Source organism: Amblyraja radiata, chromosome 4 (genome assembly GCF_010909765.2).
Source record: "Amblyraja radiata isolate CabotCenter1 chromosome 4, sAmbRad1.1.pri, whole genome shotgun sequence".
Lineage (NCBI taxonomy): Eukaryota > Metazoa > Chordata > Chondrichthyes > Rajiformes > Rajidae > Amblyraja > Amblyraja radiata.
The window spans coordinates 40,329,703-40,351,227 of record NC_045959.1 but is presented as its reverse complement, the minus strand read 5'-3'; the positions used below and the strand labels follow the sequence as shown (position 1 = coordinate 40,351,227).

At 43.2% G+C, this 21,525-nt stretch overlaps 1 protein-coding gene across 4 annotated transcripts in view; it reads right to left on the bottom strand.

Moving 5' to 3' along the window:
• LOC116972002 (centrosomal protein of 55 kDa-like) overlaps positions 1-16,452 on the bottom strand; it is a 45,993-nt gene extending 29,541 nt beyond the window's left edge. For 3 of the 4 annotated variants that reach the window (XM_033019231.1, XM_033019232.1, XM_033019234.1), the window contains exons 1-2: positions 16,367-16,452; positions 14,982-15,042 (exon numbers count right to left, since the gene is read on the bottom strand). In XM_033019231.1, coding sequence (XP_032875122.1) covers positions 14,982-15,042; positions 16,367-16,373 — 68 coding nt within the window. In that variant the 5' untranslated portion in view covers positions 16,374-16,452. The remainder of the gene's footprint in view (positions 1-14,981; positions 15,043-16,366) is intronic. The other variant, XM_033019233.1, reaches the window with a different exon arrangement.
• Between the last annotated feature and the right edge of the window lie 5,073 nt (positions 16,453-21,525).

Below are 21,525 nucleotides of genomic sequence, written 5' to 3'. Positions count from 1 at the left end.
CGGTCCAAGCATAAATCCCTGTGGCACTCCACTGGTCACAGACTTCCAGCCAAAATAACACCTTACCACCACTATCCTCTATATTCTATGGATTAGCCAGTTCTGAATATAAATGACCAAGTCACAGTGGACCCTATACATCTTAATCTTCTGAATCCGCCTACCATGAGAGATTTGCTAAATCTATATAATTAAAAGTTTCATCTTGACCACTTCCCATCTGCGCTGTATATTGATTATTAAAAAAACGCTACCATATATCGCTATGATTTTTGGCCATCTTACTCACAAGTCTACCTCCGCTGAGCAGGCCCTGAGGATTTTTCCCATCGATGAAAAAGAAAAAAGTTATGAGTGTTTAAAAAACCTTGAGATCCTCTCACCTGTCAATCCCCACGATGAAGGTAAAGCCCCTTCCTGGGGGCGGGGGGGGGGGGGGCAGAACAATAAAACCCCGGATGCCTGGACGTGACTCAGTCACTCTGCAAGATCGCGAGGGAGCCACGACTCTCATTCTAAGCTGTGAATCAACTGAACTTTGAGTCTGCAATGTACTTGCAATAAATGATTTCTTAGCCCTTAATGAAAATGAACAGAGTTATTTGGCCTGCCCTGTGCTTGAAACTGCAATGGCAATGGAAATGAAATGAAAAGAAAATGCAATTCGATTTGGCCTGCCCTGTGCTTGAAACTGCAATGGCAATGGAAGTGAAATGAAAATGCAATCAGCTGTTTGGCCTGCCCTGTGCTTGAAATTGCAATGACAATGGACGTAAAATGAAAATGCAATCAGCTGTTTGGCCTGCCATGTGCTTGAAACTGCCATGGCAATGGAAGTGAAATGAAAATACAAAGAGCTGTTTGGCCTGCCCAGTGCTTGAAACTGCAATGGCAATGGAAGTGAAATGAAAATGCAATGAGCTATTTGGCTTGCCCTGTGCTTGCAATTGAAATGAAATTAAATTCGTTGTTTGTCCTGCCTGAAACTACTAATTTTGGCCCACAAGGCCCCTATTAGCCAATAAGTTAGTCCCCTTTGCCCCAAATGCCCGTATTAGCCCAGGAGGAGCATTATGGCCCAAAAGGCCCATGCCAGGCCGGGAAAAGTCCAGAAAAAGTGCCTTTCAATGAGATTTCACTCAGATTTGTTTTTAAAGCCCCTCCCGCCCATCAGGCTTGTACTAGCCCAGGAGGAGTCCCTTTGGCCCATCAGTAAGTATTCTCCCTGCAAGTATTAAACCTCACCCCAGTATATTACTCCCTCCCTTCATTCGCTCCCTGTGAGATCCATGCCAGGATAGACTTTCCTCCTTCATTGCTGTGATCTGCAGAAAAAGATGAAAGATGTCTAAAATTGATTCTCCACCCTCTCCCCCTTCTCTCTCACAGTCTCTCACCTGTTTTAGGCAGAATTTCTGGCAGTTTCAGAGCTGCCAGCCCACCAGGCCTGAGTGACTGAGCTGCCAGTCCACCACGCCCAAGTGACTGAGCTGCCAACCCACCAGGCCTGAGTGACTGAGCTGCCAGCCCACCAGGCCTGAGTGACTGAGCTGCCAGCCCAAGAATCCATTTGGCCCACAATGTCCATACTAGCCCTCTGGAAACCAGTGCCTTCGGCCCACAACACCCATGCTAGAGCTCCAGAAAGCCCTCACTGGCCACCAATATTGAAATTGGTGGAGAGGTGGAATATTGCGTTGGGGTACCTGCCCTCCCGTGTGAACATGGGACCCAACAGGTCCCACTTAGTCCATGTAGCTAAAATCCATGTAGCTAAATCCGATGTCCTGCCGTCATTAATCAACTTTGTTACCTCCTCTATAAAACTCAATCAAGAAATAGTATTGGGTAGGCTAATGGGACTGAAGGACAATAAATCCCCTGGACCTGATGGTCTGCATCTCAGGGTCCTCAGGGAGGTGGCTCTAGAAATAGTGGACAAATTGGTGATCATTTTCCAATGTTCAATAGATTCAGGATCAGTTCCTGTGGATTGGAGGATAGCTAATGTTATCCCACTTTTCAGGAAAGGAGCGAGAGAGAAAAAGGAGAATTACAGACCAGTTAGCCTGACTTCGGTGGTGGGAAAGATGCTGGAGTCAATTATTAAAGAGGTAATAATGGGGCATTTGGATAGCAGTAAAAGGATTATTCCAAGTCAACATGGATTTATGAAAGGGAAATCATGGTTCACTAATCTTCTGGAATTTTTTGAGGATGTGACAAGTAAAATGGATGAAGGGGTACCAGTGGATGTAGTGTATCTAGACTTTCAGAAAGCCTTTGATAAGGTCCCGCACGGGAGACTGGTGACTAAAATTAGAGCACATGGTATTGGGGGTAGGGTGTTGACATGGATAGAAAATTGGTTGGCAGACCGGAAGCAAAGAGTAGGAGTGAACGGGTCCTTTTCAGAATGGCAGACAGTGGCGAGTGGAGTGCCGCAAGGCTCGGTGTTGGGGCCACAACTGTTTACCATATATATTAATGATTTGGAAGAGGGAATTAGGAGCAACACTAGCAAGTTTGCGGATGACACAAAGCTGGGTGGCAGTGTGAGCTGTGAAGAGGATGTTAGGAGGTTGCAGGGTGACCTGGACAGGTTGAGTTGGTGGGCAGATGCGTGGCAGATGCAGTATAATATAGATAAATGTGAGGTTATCCACTTTTTGCGGAAAAAACAAGGGGGCAGATTATTATCTCAATGGGGTTAGGTAAGGGGGAGGTGCAGCGAGACCTGGGCGTCCTTCAGGCACATGCCGTCAGCGTAGGCAAGGTAGGCACTGCCTACCCTGACTAAAATTATAAAATGGTAATAACTAAATATAAATAGTAAAGGCATGGGAGAATTATTCCTATCTAAGAGATCGATCTCTTAGGTAGGCATAATTCTCCGTGCCTTTCATCCGCAGCGCTTGTAACCCTTGAAGGTCTGTCCAGCCCACATGCCGTCAGCGGTGCTGGACGCCGTCAATTTCAAACGGGGCTGAAGGCAGCTGAAATTCTGCCTTTGCAGCACTGCGCATGTGCAGCGCTAGTTTCTTGGCGGGGTTTTCAATTCAATTCAATTCAATTCAATTCAACTTTATTGTCATTGCACAAATACGGGTATAGGTACAACAAAATGCAGTTTAGCGTCTGGTCATAGTCATAGTGCAAGATAGTAGAAGAAATATAAAAATACAAAATAAGCATACAATAAAACTAAAAATACTGGTTTACAATGTGTGGATTGTGGATGAATTAAAACTGGTACATATACAAATAACTGTATACAAATGGGAGAGTCTAGAGATAGCTAGCGACGGGACTCTGAGTTCAGCAGTGTAATGGTGTTGTTGAAAAAGCTGTTCCTCAGCCTGCTTGTGCGAGACCTGAGGCTCCTGTACCGCCTCCCTGATGGGAGGAGGGCAAACAGTCCATGGTTAGGGTGAGAGAGGATATTCAAATATGGATTGGCATTATTTTAAGTGCATCTTAGGAAACAGAGAGAGAAGAATGGAGCTCGTGTACCAATGATGTGGTAAGTACATTTCTTGGTGATGTTTTTAAATACCATATTTCCCGGGTTGTGGGGGTGGGGGGAGAGCTCCTTTCACAGCGTTTGGGGAGTCTGGCCCGGGGTAAAATTGCAGGGAGGGCACGAATGTTGTGAAGGAGGGGATCGGGATAATGCCACTTGCGACGCTCGGGTGGCTGTGAGCGGCCGCCGGGGCGGACAGCGGAACCAGCCTCCACCTCAGCGCCTTCTGCCAGCCCCCGCTCACCTCTGGCAGCTCTCCATCTAAAAACCTCTCTCCTGCCGCTCGCTGGCCTCACTCATGTCCCACAAATCCTTAAATTCCAACAGCGCGATTGAGGTTACTCGGCTGTGGGAATTTAAGGATTTGTAGGAAGCGGCTGACATGAGCGAGCGGCAGGTGAGAGGTGTTCAGACGGAGAGCACTGCCAGAGGTGAGCGGGCCGGCAGAAGGCGCTGAAGTTGTGGCCAGTTCTGCTGTCGGGTCCCGGCGGCCGCTCGCAGCTCCCCGAGCTGCTTCTATCCCCGGCTACAGTGCGGTGGCTTCGCGCCCGGAGAGCTGTGGCAGCGGTGAGTGAGTGAGTTACTGGCATTATCCCTGACCCCCTCCTTCTCAACGCTCCTGCCCTCCCCACAACTTTACTCCTGGCACAGACTCTCCACACGCTGTGAAAGGAACTCTCCCCTCAATTCGTCCCTTGATCAAGTGTTGTCATTCAATAAGATGACAACTGATTCAACTTTTCCCTGTACTCTCGTTTTTCCCACCATCTCTCCACCTGCCATCACCCTTCACCCCCCACCCATTCAGTAATTAAGAATAAAGGAGACTAGGAAGCCATGGGCAAATTGAATTGTTACTGTTTTTATTTTAATTTTTAATTTTTACGGAGTGAACAATCTGCGCATGCGCGGTTTAATTTTTTTTTAAAGCCGACTGACTGCCTACCCTGAGTAATTACTCACGGCACGTACCTGGTGTCCTTGTACACCGGTCTCTGAAAGTTGGCTTACAGGTACAGCAGGCAGTGAAGAATGCTAATGGAATGTTGGCCTTCATAACAAGAGGACTTCAGTATAGTAGTAAAGAGGTACTTCTGCAGTTGTATAGAGCTCTGGTGAGTCCACATCTGGAGTATTGTGTACAGTTTTGGTCTCCTAATTTGAGGAAGGACATCCTTGTGATTGAGGCAGTGCAGCGTAGGTTCACGAGACATATGAGGAAAGATTGAAATGACTAGGCTTGTATTCACTGGAGTTTAGAAGGATGAGGGGGGTTCTTATAGAAACATATAAAATTATAAAAGGACTAGACAAGCTAGATGCAGGAAAAATGTTCCCAATGTTGGGCGAGTCCAGAGCTAGGGGCCACAGTCTTTAGAATAAAAGGGTGGCCATTTAAGACTGAGGTGAGAAAAAACTTTTTCACCCAGAGAGTTGTGAATTTATGGAATTCCCTGCCACAGAGGGCAGTGGAGGCCAAGTCACTGGATGGATTTAAGAGAGAGTTAGATAGAGCTCTCGGGGCTAGTGGAGTCAAGGGATATGGGGAGAAGACAGGCACGGGTTATTGATAGGGGACGATCAGCCATGATCACAATGAATGGCGGTGCTGGCTCGAAGGGCCGAATGGCCTCCTCCTGCACCTATTTTCTATGTTTCTATGTAAGCTAGTATGACAAGACCTGTCACGGACAAAACAATGCTGACTGTCCCTATTGAGCCCATTTGCTTCCAAATGAGAGAAAATCCTATCTCAAAGAATCCTCTTCATTAGCTTTCCTACCACAGACATGTGGCTCACTGGCCTATGATTTTCTGGATTATCTCTACTTCCCTTGCTAAACAAAGCTAAAATATTGATATCTCCATATCGAGGCTGAGAGGCAGAGATCTTCATCAAGGCTCCTCCAATCTCCTCTCATGCCTCTTTGAATACCTGGGATAAATCCCATCAGGCCCTTGGGATTTATCTATCTTAGAAATATTTTTCTAATGACCCACCAAGCTCTGGGTAAAAACACTTGCCCTGCACATCATGGTCAAATTTTGCCTCTCTTATCTTAAAACTAGCCCTCTACTTCTTGACATTTCCACCCATGGTAAAAGGTTCTGACTGTATATGCTCTCTATGCCTCTCACAATTTTATATACTTCTATCAGGTCTCCCCTTAATCTCGTATGTTCCAGAGAAAACAAACCAAATTTGTCCAACCGCTCCTTATATGTAATGCCGTCTAATCCAGCATTCTGGTATACCTTTACCCACCTTCTCCAAACACTCTACATCCTTCCTGTAATGGGGCAACAAGAACAGCACACAATTCTCCAAAATGTGGACTAATCAAAGTCCTATAAAGCTGCAACATGACTTCCTGACTCTTAGTGACTCAATGCCTTGATCAATAAAGCCAAGCATAGACCTTATTTACCACTTATCAACTTATGTTGCCACTTTCAGGGGGAAAATAGACTGGGATCCCAAGATCACTCTATACATCAATGCTGTTAAGGGTCTTGCTATTAACTGTGTTCTTTCATAAGTGATAGGAGTAAAATTAGGGCATTCAGCCCATCAAGTCCACTCCGCCATTCAATCATGGTTGATCTATCTCTCCCTTCTAACCCCTTTCTCCTGCCTTCTCCCCATAACCTCTGACACCTGTACTAATCAAGAATCTAACTATATCTGCCTTAAAAATATCCACTGACTTGGCCTCCACAGCCTTTTGTGGCAAAGAATACTACAGATTCACCACCCTCTGACTAAAAAAAATTCTCCTCATCTCCTTCCTAAAAGAATGTCCTTTCATTCTGAGGCTATGACCTCTAGCCCTACTCTCCCACTAGTGGAAACATCCTCTCCACATCTACTCTATCCAAGCATGTCACCATTCTGTATGTTTCAATGAGGTCCCCCCTCATTCTACTAAACTCCAGCGAGTAACATAGAAAAATAGGTGCAGGAATAGGCCATTCGGCCCTTCGAGCCAGCAGCTCCATTCAATATGATCAAGGCTGATCATCTAAAATCAGTACCCCGTTCCTGCTTTTTCCCCATATGCCTTGCTTCCTTTAGCCCTACGAGCTAACCCTAACTCCCTCTTGAAAACATCAAATCTTTACCGAAGCCAATTAACCTACAAATCTGCACGGCTTTGGACCTTGGGAGGAAACCGGAGCACCCGGGGAAACCCACACGATCAGGGGGAGAACGCACATACTCAATATAGACAAGCACCTGCAGTCAGTACAGGACCAGTGCTGACAAACGCTCATCATAGGTTAACCTACTCATTCCTGGGATCATTCTTGTAAACCTTCTTTGGACCCTCTACAGAACCAGCAAATCCTTCTTCAGATATGGTGCCCAGAATTGCTCACAATATTCCAAATGTAGCCTTACCAATGCCTTATAGAGCCTCAGTATTACATCCCTGTTTTTATGTGCATGACTCCACACTTTGTTACACTATATTCCATCTGCCACTTCTCTGCCCACTCTCCCAACCTGTCCAAGTCCTTCTGCAGAGTCCCTGCATTCCCTACATTACCTGCCCTTCCACCTATTTTCATATCATCTGCAAACTTGGCCACAAAGCCTTCAATCCCTTCGTCCAAATCATTAATATACAACGTGAAGAGTAGCGGCCCCAGCACCAACCCCTGCTGATCTCCGCTAGTCACTGGCAGCCAACCAGAAAGAGCCCCCTTTATTGCCACTCTTTGTCTTCTGCCTTCCAGTCAACCTGTTATCCATGCTAGTATCTGCCCTTTGATATCGTGGGCTCTCATCTTCCAAAGCAGCCTAACGTGTTGGGAGGTCATGTTACAGTTGTACAAGACATTGGTGAGGCCATATTTAGCGTATTGTGTTCAGTTTGGTCTCCCTGATTGTGTCAAGTTGGGTGCAGAGAAGATTTACGAGGATGTTGCCAGGACTCGAGAGCCCGAGCTACAGGGAGAGGTTGAGCTGACTAGGAATTTATTCCTTAGAGCACAGGAGGATGAGGGATGATCTTATAGAAATTATAAAATCATGAGAAGTTTAGATACGGTAAATGCACACTTTTACCCAAAATAGGGGAATCAAGAATCCAAAGGACATAGTTTAAGGTGAGGAAGGAAAGATTTAAAAGGAATCTGAGGGGCAACATTTTTTTACACAAAGGATGGCAAATATATGGAACGATCTGCCAGAAGATGTAGTTGAGGCAGAAACTATCACAATGTTTAAAAATACTTTAGGACAGGTACATGGATAAGATAAGTTTAGAGGAATATGGGGCAAACACTGGCAGGTGGGACAAGTATAGATGGGGCATGTTTGTCTGTGTGGGCAAGTCGGGCTGAAAAGCCTTTTTCCACGCTGTATGACTCAATGACTTTATAACTCCACTGGTCACAGGCCTCCAACCAGAATAACATCATTCCACTACAACCCTCTGTATTCTATGAGCAACCCAGTGCTGAATCCAATAACCATGTCACTGTCAATCCTGTGCATTTTATTCTTCTGGAATAGCCTACCACGAGGGACTTTATCAATACCTTACTAAAATCCATGTAGACGACATTCTTTGATCTCCCTAGAGATTTCCTTTCTACCTCAAAAACGCAATCAGGTTCACAAGACATGACCTTCTGCGGACAAAGCCATGTTGACATCCTTAATTAGCCTATACTCTTCCAGATGCAAGTAAATCCTATTCCGAAGAATCCTCTCCAATAGCTTCCCTCCCACTGACGTGAGTGTCACTGGCCTACAATTCCCTGGATTATCTCTAGTTCCCTTCTTAAAAAAAGGAACATTGGCTATTCTCCTGTCCTCTGGGAACTGACCTGTGACTTGAGAAGATGCAAACATCTTTGTTAAAGCCCCTGAAAAATCACAGACCTTATGGTCACACCATCTGAAATTATGGCTGTTGGTAGTGAGGCAATTAAAGTTAGGATAATGAACCTGCAAAATTAGACAAACGCAAACATCTTGGAGGGTTATGGGAAAAAGGAAATCAGCAAATTGGTTCAGAGATGGAAATAGTTTGTCTTAATGCTGGAGAGTATTTGTGGTCCAAAGGTAATCTTAGGGTCAGGTGTAATATCAAGGTGGCAAAAAGTATTGTTTAATTTCAGACAATTATAAGGGAAGTGCTTGAGTTAAGAGTAGGCAAAGCATTTATGACAGAGCCTTAAGACAATGGCTTTGGACATCCCACCAATTAGCTGGAGGAAGTTTATAGTTATTCAATATTTAATAGCTAACAAGCAATCTGACAATGTCGTGAATGAATCAAATGAACTTGGTACAGCTGTCAAGTCAGTATTCATAGAAACATAGAAAATAGGAGCAGTAGGCAGGCATTCAAGCATTTCAATATGGCCACGGCTCGCCATGTGTCCCAAAACAATAATTTCATTCCCAATCTCCTTTGATGCACTTTTGTATCTAAAAATCTCCACAAAAATATTCAGTGACCTGTACAGCCCTCTGTGGTAGAGTATTCTGCAGGTTTGTCAACCGTTGACTAAGGAACCTTCTCCCCATCTCAGTCCTAAATCTCTTGCATTATAAACTAAGGTGTGATCGCTCTTTCTAGATGAACCTGGCGAAACAGCTTTCCAATCTGGGTTATGCAATGCTGTTAAGAGTTTTGCAAGTTTCAATTGGGTACTCTATTCTAAAGTCTATTAAGCACAGACACTGTCAACGTAATCTGTCTGCATAAGGCAAACACACCATCCCAAGAGACTGGTGAACCTTCTGGGCAAGTATATCCTTTCTTAGGTAAAAATAAACAAAAATGTATTGAGTACTCCAGATGTGATCTTACCAAGCATTCATTTGGCAAGATACCTTTGGTCCTGTACTTAAAACCTCTTGCTTTGAAGGCTGAGGTACAATTTGCCAGTTTGCTTTTGACAAAAGGTGTATAAAGATATTCAGGTCTCTGAACAAAATCACTTCTCAATCTAACAACATTACCTCATTACTGTTTTTCTCAAAATGGATAGCCACATTTATCCATATTATGCTGCATTTGCAAGTTTTTCCCCTCTCGTTTAATCTGTATAAGTCATAAATGTATGTTGGAATCACTTTGCATCATCTTCACAAACCAAAATTATTCTGTTTGGTGCCACTGCCAAACATCGAAATAATACATTTGCCCCCTTATCCAAGTCATTGAATATTAGATGATCCAAGGAATGCCCCACTGCTTTCTGTCTGCCACCCAAAAAAATACCTATTTCTTCTTACTCTATTTTCTGCCAGATTTTCAATCGATATTAATACCTTACTCCCAACAGCAATATACTTTAATTTAACATAGTAACTTTTTATGCGGCATTTTATCAGAAGGTTTCTGAAAATCCAAATGCAGCAACTATAAACTTCCTGATCTTTTCAATCAGTTGCATCCTTAAAGTATTCCAAATCGATGTTAAACAATCCTCTTCTGAAATCCATGTTGATTTTGGTCTGATCACCTCAATATTTTCTAAGTATCCTGTGACCTTGTCTCATAAAAGTATTTTCCCATTAGTTATATTCAGCTAAATAACCTGAAGTTTGCTGTGTTCTCTCTCCCTCCTTTTTGTAAATAGAACATTTGCCATTCTCTATTCCCCTGGAGCTTCCGTTTAATGTAGAAAATTCTGAAATATGGTCACCAATGCACCCACTATTTCCATAATAGCCATGTAATGCCTCCATGCGGGGCAAGTTATCCAGCTTGACTATTTATCAGCTTTCACTTTTCCAGCACTATTTTCTTGTTAATACTAATTTCTTGCAGATTTCTGGTTTCCTAATACGCCTGAAAGGTTACTTCTGTTTTTGAAATAGCTGAACATAACGTCCTTCATCAATGATTCCTGACCAGCGTTGCATTTTCCTAGTTTATCTATTCAGGAATGTTAGGTAATCATTTGCGAAGACCTATTTTACAGCGTTCCAACAATCATTGCTACTATTCCTCCCAGGGCACCATCTGTCCTTAATCTGCTTTTATTTCTCATTGTGAAGACATAATCAAAGTAGAATGCAGAACTGACTATTTATAGAGATACTGCCATAGGGGAGAATGATGAGAAATAGGAGACAATAGGTGCCCTTAGAGGAATAGTAGCGGTGATTATGGGGCACTGGAAAACAAGTCATTGCAAATGATTCTCAAACATGCCTGAATAGATAAATTAGTAGAATGCATTATTTTACAGCAGGGCATTGGTCAGGAATCATTCATGAAATATGTTATGTTCACTATATCAAAAGCTGGAGGCAGATTAAGTAGGACAAGAAGCAGTTGATTTTCTTTATCACAAACACATAGAATGTCATTAGGACCTTTGACAGAAGCTGTTTTAAGGCACTTAACATGGGCATAGGGATTCAAATAAGAAGCTTGAGGAAAGATGAACACTTATTTGGGAGGCTGTACCTTTTTCGATGGAGAGAAAAAGAGAGAGAGGGAACTGAGTTGTAGCCTGAAAGGACAGTGACATGGGGCTGATGTTAAGAGGAGGGAGCAAAAAAAAATCATTCATAACATCACATTACATCGCATAACAAGATAATTGCATGGTCAAAAGCTTAGAGTAAATTGTGGAACAGATCTATGGATAATGGAGAGTATAGGAGATATGAAAGAAACTACAAATAGATGCGAGGAAAGCCTTAAAGGTTTTGCCTAGTTAGCAAAAGAAAGCGTCTGGAGAGACAAAAGCATCTGACTAGTTGTAACTAAAACTGAAATAAACATGTCCATAATCTTCATTAGGTATTGAAGTTGAGGGGAGGGGAGGAGTTTAGCAAAATGGCTTTCAGTACGGTACAGAATCCTACCATTGGATTGGTTGGAGCAGCAGCGGGCAATTTTAAAAGGCAGCGGTTGGATTAGGTGAGTGATCAAAATTGGCTGCTTGAGCAGCCAATAAAATTAAGGCAAAGTGTAGTGGAGTGACCTATTGGGAGTGGCTGTGTTGGGAGAAGGACTGTGTGGAGGGGAAGTGTGACGCTTTGGCATGAGGCTGAGCAAAGGAGAATAGCAGCCAAAGGAACAGTCTGCCATTTCTTGTGTGTAATTGTTGTACTTTACTTTCCTCTTGATTTTAGTGCAGTAGTGATGGCAGGTAGAACAGTGCAATGTTCCTCCTGCAGTATGTGGGAAGTCCGGAAAACTTTTGGTGTCCACAATGACTACACCTGTAGGAATTGTGTCCATGTTTCAGCTCCTTACATAGCACATCAAGGAACTGGAGCTGCAGATGGATGACCTCAGGATCATCCAGAAGAATGAGAGCTTCATGGATAAGAGTTAAAGTAAGGTGACCATGCCTAGTGTCCGTGAAGAGAGTAGATGGTTGACCACTAGAAAGAGGAGTGGGTTGGGAGTGCAGGTTAAACATGTGGCCATTCCTCTTCAGACAGGTATACCCATTTGGATACTATTGAGGGATGACCTGTCAGGGGTTAGCAGCAGTAGCAGTCAGGTCTGTGGCATCAAACCTGGCTCTGTGGCACAGCAGGGAAGAGTGCTGTCAGGCAGAACCATAGTGGTAGGAGACTCATTAGTTGGGTGGGGGTGGGGGGGCAGACAAGAGATTCTGTGGCACCAATTGAGACTCCGGGATGGCATCTTGCCTCCTGGGTGCCAAGGTCCAGGATGTTGACTACCTAACATTCTCAAGGGGGGTAGCGAACAGCCATAAGTTGTTAGGCATGTTGGCACAAATGACATGAGTGGGAAAAGGGATGAAGTCCTGCAAAATGAATTTAGGGAGCTACACAAAAGGTTAAAAAGTGGGACCTCCAGGGTAGTGACCCACAGATTATTCCTGCTGTAATGTGCTAGTGAGGCTAGGAATGGGAACATAGAACAGATGAATGAGTGCTGGTTGGTGCAGGATGCAGGGATTTGGATTTTTGGACCAATTATATATCTTCTAGGCAGAGGTGACCTGTACATGAACTGAAGAGGAACCAATATTCTGTCAGGCAGGTTTGCTAGTGCTGTAGGGGTGGGTTTCAACTAGATTGGCAGGGGCGGGGGAATCCAATGCAGGACTGAGGAAGGTGAAAGGCCGGAAGTTGGTACAGATAGTGATGAAAGAAAGTTCAGAGGACAGAATAGGCAGGAGCACGGCACGGAGTGAGGAAGGACTGCTGGATTGAATTGCAGTTATTTTAATGTGAGAGGCCTGATGGATAAAGTGGATGAACATGGGGCTGGATAGGTGCACATGACTGGGACGTTTTAGCTGTTATGTAAGAGAGGAACAGACTGACAGTTTAATGTTTTAGAATACAGGTTCCACAGAAGAGATAGAGGTTAGGGTAAAGGAGGACAATATGTTGCTTTATTGGTTAAGGAGAATATCGCCACAGTAGTCCGAGATGACATTGCTGATGAGCTGAGAAATAATAAAATGATGATCACCTTATTGGGAGTGTACTAAAGGCTCCCAAATAGTTAACAAGAATTAGAATAACAAAATATGCCAAGAGATTGCAGACAGTTGCAAGACTAATAAGGCTGTCATAATAGGGATTTTAGCTTTCCCAATATGTACTGGGACTCTCATAGTACCAAGGCCATAGACGGGGTGAAATTTGTCAAGTATGTTCCGGAAAGTTCCTCAAGTAATTTAAGTGTAAGTAGGCGAGCCTTTTTAGACCAGTGATCTATGTTCTATTAGATTTTAAATAGCTAAGAATAAAGACAGGTTAGGCCCACGTTAAAATTCTGAAGTGTGGCAGCAACTTGCTAAAGTTGATTGGAATAGGTTGTTTGCAGATAAAGAAATGTACAGGAAGTGGGATGCTTATGAAAGCATGATGACGAGTTCAGGGCATGCATATTCCTATTAGCATGCAGGGCAAGGCAAGAGGGAGTAAGACGCTTCTTGTTCTGTGCGGAGTAGGAAAGCTCACTGTTCCAGGTCACCACTATTAATTCCTTTATAATATAATTACAGGAGATGATAAGGGTTTATTTATGGGAATCCTTTGTGTCACACAACTTGAGAAGGGGCAGAAAAGTTCCCCAAAGAATAGAGGGAAATATATAAATGAACACAAGAAACAGGAACAGACATATTCCCATGAGTCCTTCTGCAACATTCAATATCAGTTCCATATAGCCCTGAGTTTTAAACACTCATAGTGGTCTAGCCTCCACTATCCTTTGGTTGATTCAAACCCCTCTTATTTCTATGCAGCTCAATTTTAAATGGCTGTCCCTTTGTCTTACAACTCTATCTTGCAACTATGCTTCCTCATTCAATACTCTGTCACGTGTAGAAATGTGTCTTATACTTTAACTCAAGAATTTAATGAGGTTGTTGAGATGATTTCCTTTGGAACTGATTGCATAATTTGCAATAAATGCTTTTGCAAGAACCACTTTTGCAATCTGAAAAGCACTAATCTGTCAGTTAATATCCCCTGAAATGATGCCTCTTTTTGCAAGATTTGCAAAATTATTTTTGCAGAGATTACATTCTAAGAAATGTAATTTAATCTTTGTAATATAATTTTTATTTCCAATTATAAACCTAATAAACCATAATAGTCAAATTTCTTTACTTATTTTAGCAAGCAGAGGGCACTGCCCAATGTACCACTTTACTGCACCTTAAGGCTCCATGTTCAGTTTTCAGTGCCAGCTAATTTAGATAATCCCATGTGGTAAATGATTACTTTGATTGGTCTTTACATAGAAATACCTGGATACTCCAAAACTGAAATTCTCTGGCTAGCTGTAAATATATTGCATTTTGTCGACACACTCTTAACTATTCTATTTCCACATTGTTTTATCTTTATGCTCATCAATCTAATATATTCTTCAATGTTGTCTTTGCTTCATCTCCAATCACTAGCCTGAAATTGAATTTCAACTTTTTATCTAATTTTCCATGTTAAATCTTAAATATTTAAGCTTGTTCCTGTAGCTCCTCATTCAAGTCCATTCAGCTACTGTAATCCTCAAGTATTTAACCATATACAACACAATGATGTGTATTTACTTACAATAGTTACCCAATAAATCAGTTATGTTCCAGAAAATCTTATGTTTTCTTCCTTATAGTATGGAGTGAAATATTACAATGCACTACAAATCATCTTCCTATGTTTTCCTCAGGCCCAATATTACCTCTACGTTTTTATAGTCCATGCCTTACTATAAAGACTATAATTATTTTTTTGTAAAATAAACATTAACATTTCAAGGGAAATAAAATCAGCCAGATTGCATTCCAATTGCTGCCCAATGAAACTTTTATATTCGGAACATCGATAACAATATTAGGCTCAAGTGACATACATAAAACCCTGCCTATGTTTTCACCTTTAGTTCAAGTCATTCAAGGCTGGCCAGGAGAAACAGGATTTTACCCATTATGAGGATTAAAAATGGCTTACATATTTTTAATTTATACTGAAAACTTGTACCTGGCATTAAGTGGCAAATTACTCTTCTTCAACAATGATCCACTGGCTTTTCTCATTTTTTCTATAAAGAAAGCATAAATTAACTTCATAGCAACTTTTTTTTAGGCAATGACACCTTATAAAGACGATAAGTAGCGTCAGACATCAGCATTGATTTGCTCAAAGAAACATAGAAACCAAAATATCCCTTTCGTGTGAAACAAAACCATGTCAACACTTGAGTCTCTCGCAATTCAGCCAATGTGCAACTTTTCCCGAAATTTTTCCGGTTACCAAGTTTGACAATCGCCTTGCTGTAAATAAACACAAACTGCACGAGATAGCCCAGCTGTTGGCAGTTGCGCAGTAGCAAGCAAAAGCAGAAGCAGAAAAAGCTAGAGTGACTCAGCGGGACAGGCAGCATCTCTGGAGAGAAGGAATGGATGACGTTTCGGGTCGAGACCCTTCTTCAGACTGAGAGTCAGATGAGAGGGAGACACAGACATAAGGAAGTGTAAGGTGTGACAACGTGACATCAAAGGGAGAGTACAGAGGAGATTTACTAGAATGTTGCCTGGGTTTCAGCAACTAAGTTACAGAGAAAGGTTGAACAAGTTAGGGCTTTATTCTTTGGAGCGCAGAAGGTTAAGGGGGGACTTGATAGAGGTCTTTAAAATGATGAGAGGGATAGACAGAGTTGACGTGGATAAGCTTTTCCCACTGAGAGTAGGGAAGATTCAAACAAGGGGACATGACTTGAGAATTAAGGGACAGAAGTTTAGGGGTAACATGAGGGGGAACTTCTTTACTCAGAGAGTGGTGGCTGTGTGGAATGAGCTTCCAGGGAAGGTGGTGGAGGCAGGTTCGTTTTTATCATTTAAAAATAAATTGGATAGTTATATGGACGGGAAAGGAATGGAGGGTTATGGTCTGAGCGCAGGTATATGGGACTAGGGGAGAATACGTGTTCGGCACGGACTAGAAGGGTCGAGATGGCCTGTTTCCGTGCTGTAATTGTTATATGGTTATATGGTTCAAGGAAATGTAGAACAGATCATTGTTAGCTAGGACTCAGATGGTGACAACGGAGCATACAGAGATAACATTTAATCAGGGGGACAAACTGGTCAGAGAACTGTGATGGGGGAGGTATGGAGAGAGGGGGAAAGCAAGTGTTACTTGAAGTTAGATAAGTCAATGTTCATACCGCTGGGGAGTAAGCTGCACAAGCAAAATATGAGGTGCTGTTCCTCCAATTTGAGCTGGGCCTCACTCTGACAGTGGAGGAGGCTCAGGAGTGGGAATGTCAGGAAAGGTCAGTGTGGGAATGGGAGGGGGAGTTAAAGTGTTGAGCAAACGGGGGATCACGTAGGTTTTTTGCTGCTGCTGCTGCTGCTACTGCTCACCCGACATGTCGCTCCGACTTCTCCCTCGCAGCCCCTGGCCCCCACTGTGCAGGGTTTGCGCTGGTTACCACGGGCAACGCCGCGCCTGGTTACCACGGGCAACGCCGCGCCTGGTTACCACGGGCAACGCCGCGCGACTTCCTGGAGACGGCCCCGCTCACCGGAAGTGGTGGGCTTCACCGAAGTCAGACACCAAATGGTGGAGTAAGTCCGCGGGACAGGCAGCATCAAAGATACTAGAGGAGCTATCTTTGGGCAGCATCGGTGGAGAGAAGGAATGGGAGACGTTTCCGGTAGTTCGAGACCCTTCTTGGCTTCATTGAGCTGCAGCTGCTCGGGATATTTCACACAAATCAATACAATCGGGCTCTTCAACGAGAAAGATGAGCAACAAATAACTCCTGGAGCAACTCGGTGGGTCGAGCAGGATCATGGCCGCGGCGGGGAAGAAATTGTCGACGTTTGGGCCGGGACTGAATCGGGTCTAAGAGTGGGTAGGGGAGACATTCAATATCAAGAGGGGCGGAGGGTGAGTCAGGGGACAGTGGGTGTCAGGTGGACCAAGGGAGGGGTGAAGGATGAAGGGCATATCAACCCAAGTAAGGGAGGGGGAGATGTGGAGTTTGTAAACACAGGCAGGTGGGTGAAATAGGTGGAGGCAGAAATTACCTGACCACAGTTGTCTGCCTCTACCTATCATCCACCTGCCTCTGCCTCCCAACTCCATCCCTACCTGGCTTGAAGTGCCTATCACTCTCCCTTTCTCCATCCACCCACTGGCCCCCGACTCACCCCTTCCTCTCTCACTAGCTTTCTTCCGTCGCCACATTTAGTCCTGATACAAAGTTTTGATCTGGTATTTCATTACCCTTGCCTCCAAATTTAAACTGAATTTAATAATCAATAGGAATATATCACAGTTTCATTATCCCTTGCTTCCTCCAACAAGTTGTTTGTTGCTCTAGATCTCTTGTGTCTCATTTGAGAAAAGTGACCTGTATTCATTTTTGTGTGGCCCTGGTTGATCAAAGAAAATAATTGGGATCCTTTCACTTTGATTTGCCTACTTTAAGCAGAGGTCATTAAGCTGCGGCAGAACATCAACTATACTGTTTGGGCATACTCATATGTTATAGGAGAAGAATTAGGCCATTTGGCCCATCATCTACTCCATCAATCAATCATGGCTAATTTATCTTTCCATCTCAACCCCATTCTCCTGCCTTCTCCCCATAACCCCTGACATCCTTACTAATCATGAATCTGTCACTCTCTGCCTTAAAAATATCCATTGACTTGCCCTCCACGGCTGTCTGTGGCAATGGCTGACACAGATACACCACCCTCTGACTAAAGAAATTACATCTCATCTCCTTTCTCAAGGTATATCTTTTTATTCTAAGGCTACGGCCTCAGTTCCTAGACTCCCACAAGTGGAAACATCCTCTCCACATTCACTCTATCCAGGCCTTTCACTATTTGGTAAGTTTCAATGAGGTCCTCTCCCCCTCATCCTTCTAAACTCCAGCGAGTACAGGCCCAGTGCCACCAAACGCTCATCATATGTTAACCTAATGGTTCTTGGGATTATTCTTCTAAACCTCCTCTGGACTCTCTCCAACATCAGCACATCCCCAAATATGGAGCCCAAAACTGCTCACTATACTCCAAATGCGGTATGACCTGTGCCTTATTAAGCTTTACATCCCTTTTTTTATATTCTAGTTCTCTCTAAAATAATTGCCATGGGAGATGGCAGAATATAATGGCATATGTGTTTCCATGGTGTACACATACTCATTTGATTGTTGTAATTGTTAAATATTGCAGTGTGGCTTACTCACACAATTGGATAATTTTCATTGGTGATGACTGGCAGGTAATGAATGTAGCGTTCAAGTCAATACATTCAACAGGATACACAATTGTCTGTATAATCATGAAATCTCATTAGGCCACAACAACATTATATGTTTATGCATATCCTGCAATTTCATAGCACAAAATCCTGAAGACACAAGGAATCTGATATCAACAGATCTGATGAAAGCTCATCGTGCTAAACCATTAACTCTTTTGTGACATATGTCTGACTGCTGAGTATTTCCAGTATTTTCTAATCCCACAATTTTCTGATTCCTTTAATCTAATGGTTTCTCTTGATACTGTGCTGTTTGGCTTCTGGAAAGTGAGTGATGAGAATAATTACAGTTAATCAAAATAAATTGATTCAGCACCTGGAAAGTCATTGACCTCTGTGTGAAAACTGTTTTTCATTTTAACCTCTACCTAGACTTTAGTTGCCTTTCCGAATGTTCAAACAAATTAAAACAAGATTATTGTTGATTTTTGAGCAATTACTTTCTGTCAATGTAGCCAATTCTAAGCTCAGGCGGGTATTTGTCAAATTCTTCCCCCATCAATTGCACATATACAGTCCTGCCCTATTAACATTCCATTGTCTGCAAAATGAGTTTTTCCCAAATGTAATTGTGTTGCTCCTGTGAAATGGATTTACAGTTAATAACATTATTGCAGACACATATTTTCTTTTGTTCTGATCCACTAAATTTAAACTGAATTTAATAATCAATAAGAATATATCACAGTTTGTAAAGATGTGCCACTTACAGGCTCACATTGTGGAAGAGATGAAAAATCTGGTGCATGTTAATTAAATTTAAATAACAAATGGTCTCTGCTGCCACCCACAGTCGATTCAAAGGAATTTGGGAAAGTGCTTGTATCACAATCACAATCACAATCATACTTTATTAGCCAAGTATGTTTTGCAACATACAAGGAATTTCATTTGCCAAGTCAGTCATACAAATAAAAAGCAACGGAACACACAAAATACATTTTAACATAAACATCCACCACAGTGACTCTTCCACATTCCTCACTGTGATGGAAGTTGAAAAAAAGTTAACATTTTTTCCCTTCTCTGCTCTCCCATGGTTAGGGGCGTCAAGCTCTCCGTTGACTCCCATAGCCGGCGGCGTTTGGGCCCTCCGCATTGGGGCGATCAGCTCCTGCATCGGGGAGAATGTCAGCTCCCCTTCGCGGGCAATCGGACCCCGGGTCGGGGCTGGTCAAGCCTCTGCATTGTTGGAACTTCCCAACTCGGCCTCTCCCGAGACTGCGAGCTTTTGATGGCAAGTCCGCAGGCCGCAGTTGGAGCAATCCCAGGCAAGGGATCGGCTCCGATGTTAAATCCACGCTCCGTGGTGGGGCTGAAGTCAGTCCGAGGAGGCCTCCAGCTCCATCGATGGTAGGCCGCAGAGCGACCAGAGATGTGACCCGGAAAACAATCGCATCTCCGGCAAGGTAAGAAACTGAAAAATGTTTCCCCCTCCCCCCCACATAAAACAAGCCGGAGAACATTTACACAAACCTTTAACATACACTAAAAATTAAAAAAAGACAAAAAAACACTGTTGGCGAGGCTGCCAATCGTGCGGCGCCCCTGGTGGTAGCAAGGTATCATTTTCAAAATGATTCTTATAAATTACTTTTCAGAGTGTAGTAATTATTATTACATAGGCAAGTAATTGAGCAATTGTTAAACAAAAGTGGCACATAAATTTGCTGCCTGTAACGAACGAGCAGAAATAGATCATTAAGTCCTTGAAACCTTCTCAAGTATTCAACAAGTTCACAGCTGACCTTTTGCCTCAAACACCATTTAAATGTCACATCATTATATCCCTTGATTTCTTTGATATACGTAAATGTATTAAAGGAAACATTTTCCTTCATGCTGAGAAGTCTCGGTTATTGTAGTTGAAATTGACTTGTTTTTTCTGTATTATCACTGCATATTCATAATTATAAGAGGTTTTGTTGCCACTATCAGTAATCTAAATCTAATCCAGGAATGGCACAACAATTCTACATTTAAATAATTTATCTCATGTCAAATTCAGGAAAGGTGTATAATGATCATCTATTGAGGATAAATGGGGATCCTGTGGATAGGGTGAACTGTTTTAAATATCTGGGAGTCCACATCTCCGAGGATATGACATGGGCATCACACGCCTCAGCACTCGTGAGTAAGGCAAGGCAGCGCCTTTACCACCTCAGGCAATTGAGGAAATTCAGAGTGTCTCCGAGGATCCTCCAGTGCTTCTACGCAGCGGCGGTGGAAAGCATCTTGTCCGGGAACATTACCATCTGGTTTGGGAATTGCTCTGCCAAGGACAAGAAGGCTCTGCAGAGTAGTGCGTTCGGCCGAACGCACTATGGGAACTTCACTTGCCCCCCTGCAGGAACTATACATCAGGAGGTGCAACTCCAGAGCCAACAATATCATGAGAGACCCCTTCCACCCCTGCAACGGACTGTTCCAGCTGCTACGGTCAGGCAAACGCCTCCGTTGCCATGCGGTGAGAACAGAGAGGTTGAGAAGGAGTTTCTTCCCAGAGGCCATTCGGACTGTAAACGCCTATCTCACCAGGGACTAACTCTACTGAACGTTTTTCCTTCCATTATTTATTATGTAAAGGTATATGTGTGTTATGATTGTGTTTATAGTTTGTTTGGTTGTCTTTTTGCACAAAAGTCCGCGAGCATTGCCACTTTCATTTCACTGCACATCTCGTATGTGTATGTGACAAATAAACTTGACTTGACTTGACTATTGTGTGAACTCCCCGTTTTGGAATGCTGAAGTGCCCTACCCCCATGAACCCTTCAATCATGTGTTCATATATCTTGGACAACATTTATTCTGCCAATCAGAAAATCTCCAGATTGGAAGCCTGTCCTTATGTCTTGCCCACCAAGGTGCCACACAAATCTTGCAGGCTTTGATTTAAACGTCCCTCTGGCAAAGCAAGATGGACAGCTGAAGAAGGGTCAGAAGAAGCATCCCAACCTAAAACATCACCCACCCTTTTCCTCCAGAGATGAGTCTGAAGAAGAGTCCTTTCATTCATCATTGTTAAAAACATTAGCGACGCAGTGGCACTGGTTTCCGATAGGAATGGTGATGAACGCACCACACATCTCTGTCCTCCAGTTCCTGTGGATTTCCGCCGCTGCAAGTGTAAGATTTTGGTGTGTGTGCTTTATCATTATTCCTTACAATGCTATGTATGACAGTGATCGGAGCTTCTACTGAAGTATGGATAGCCGTTGGATCGCTAAAAGCT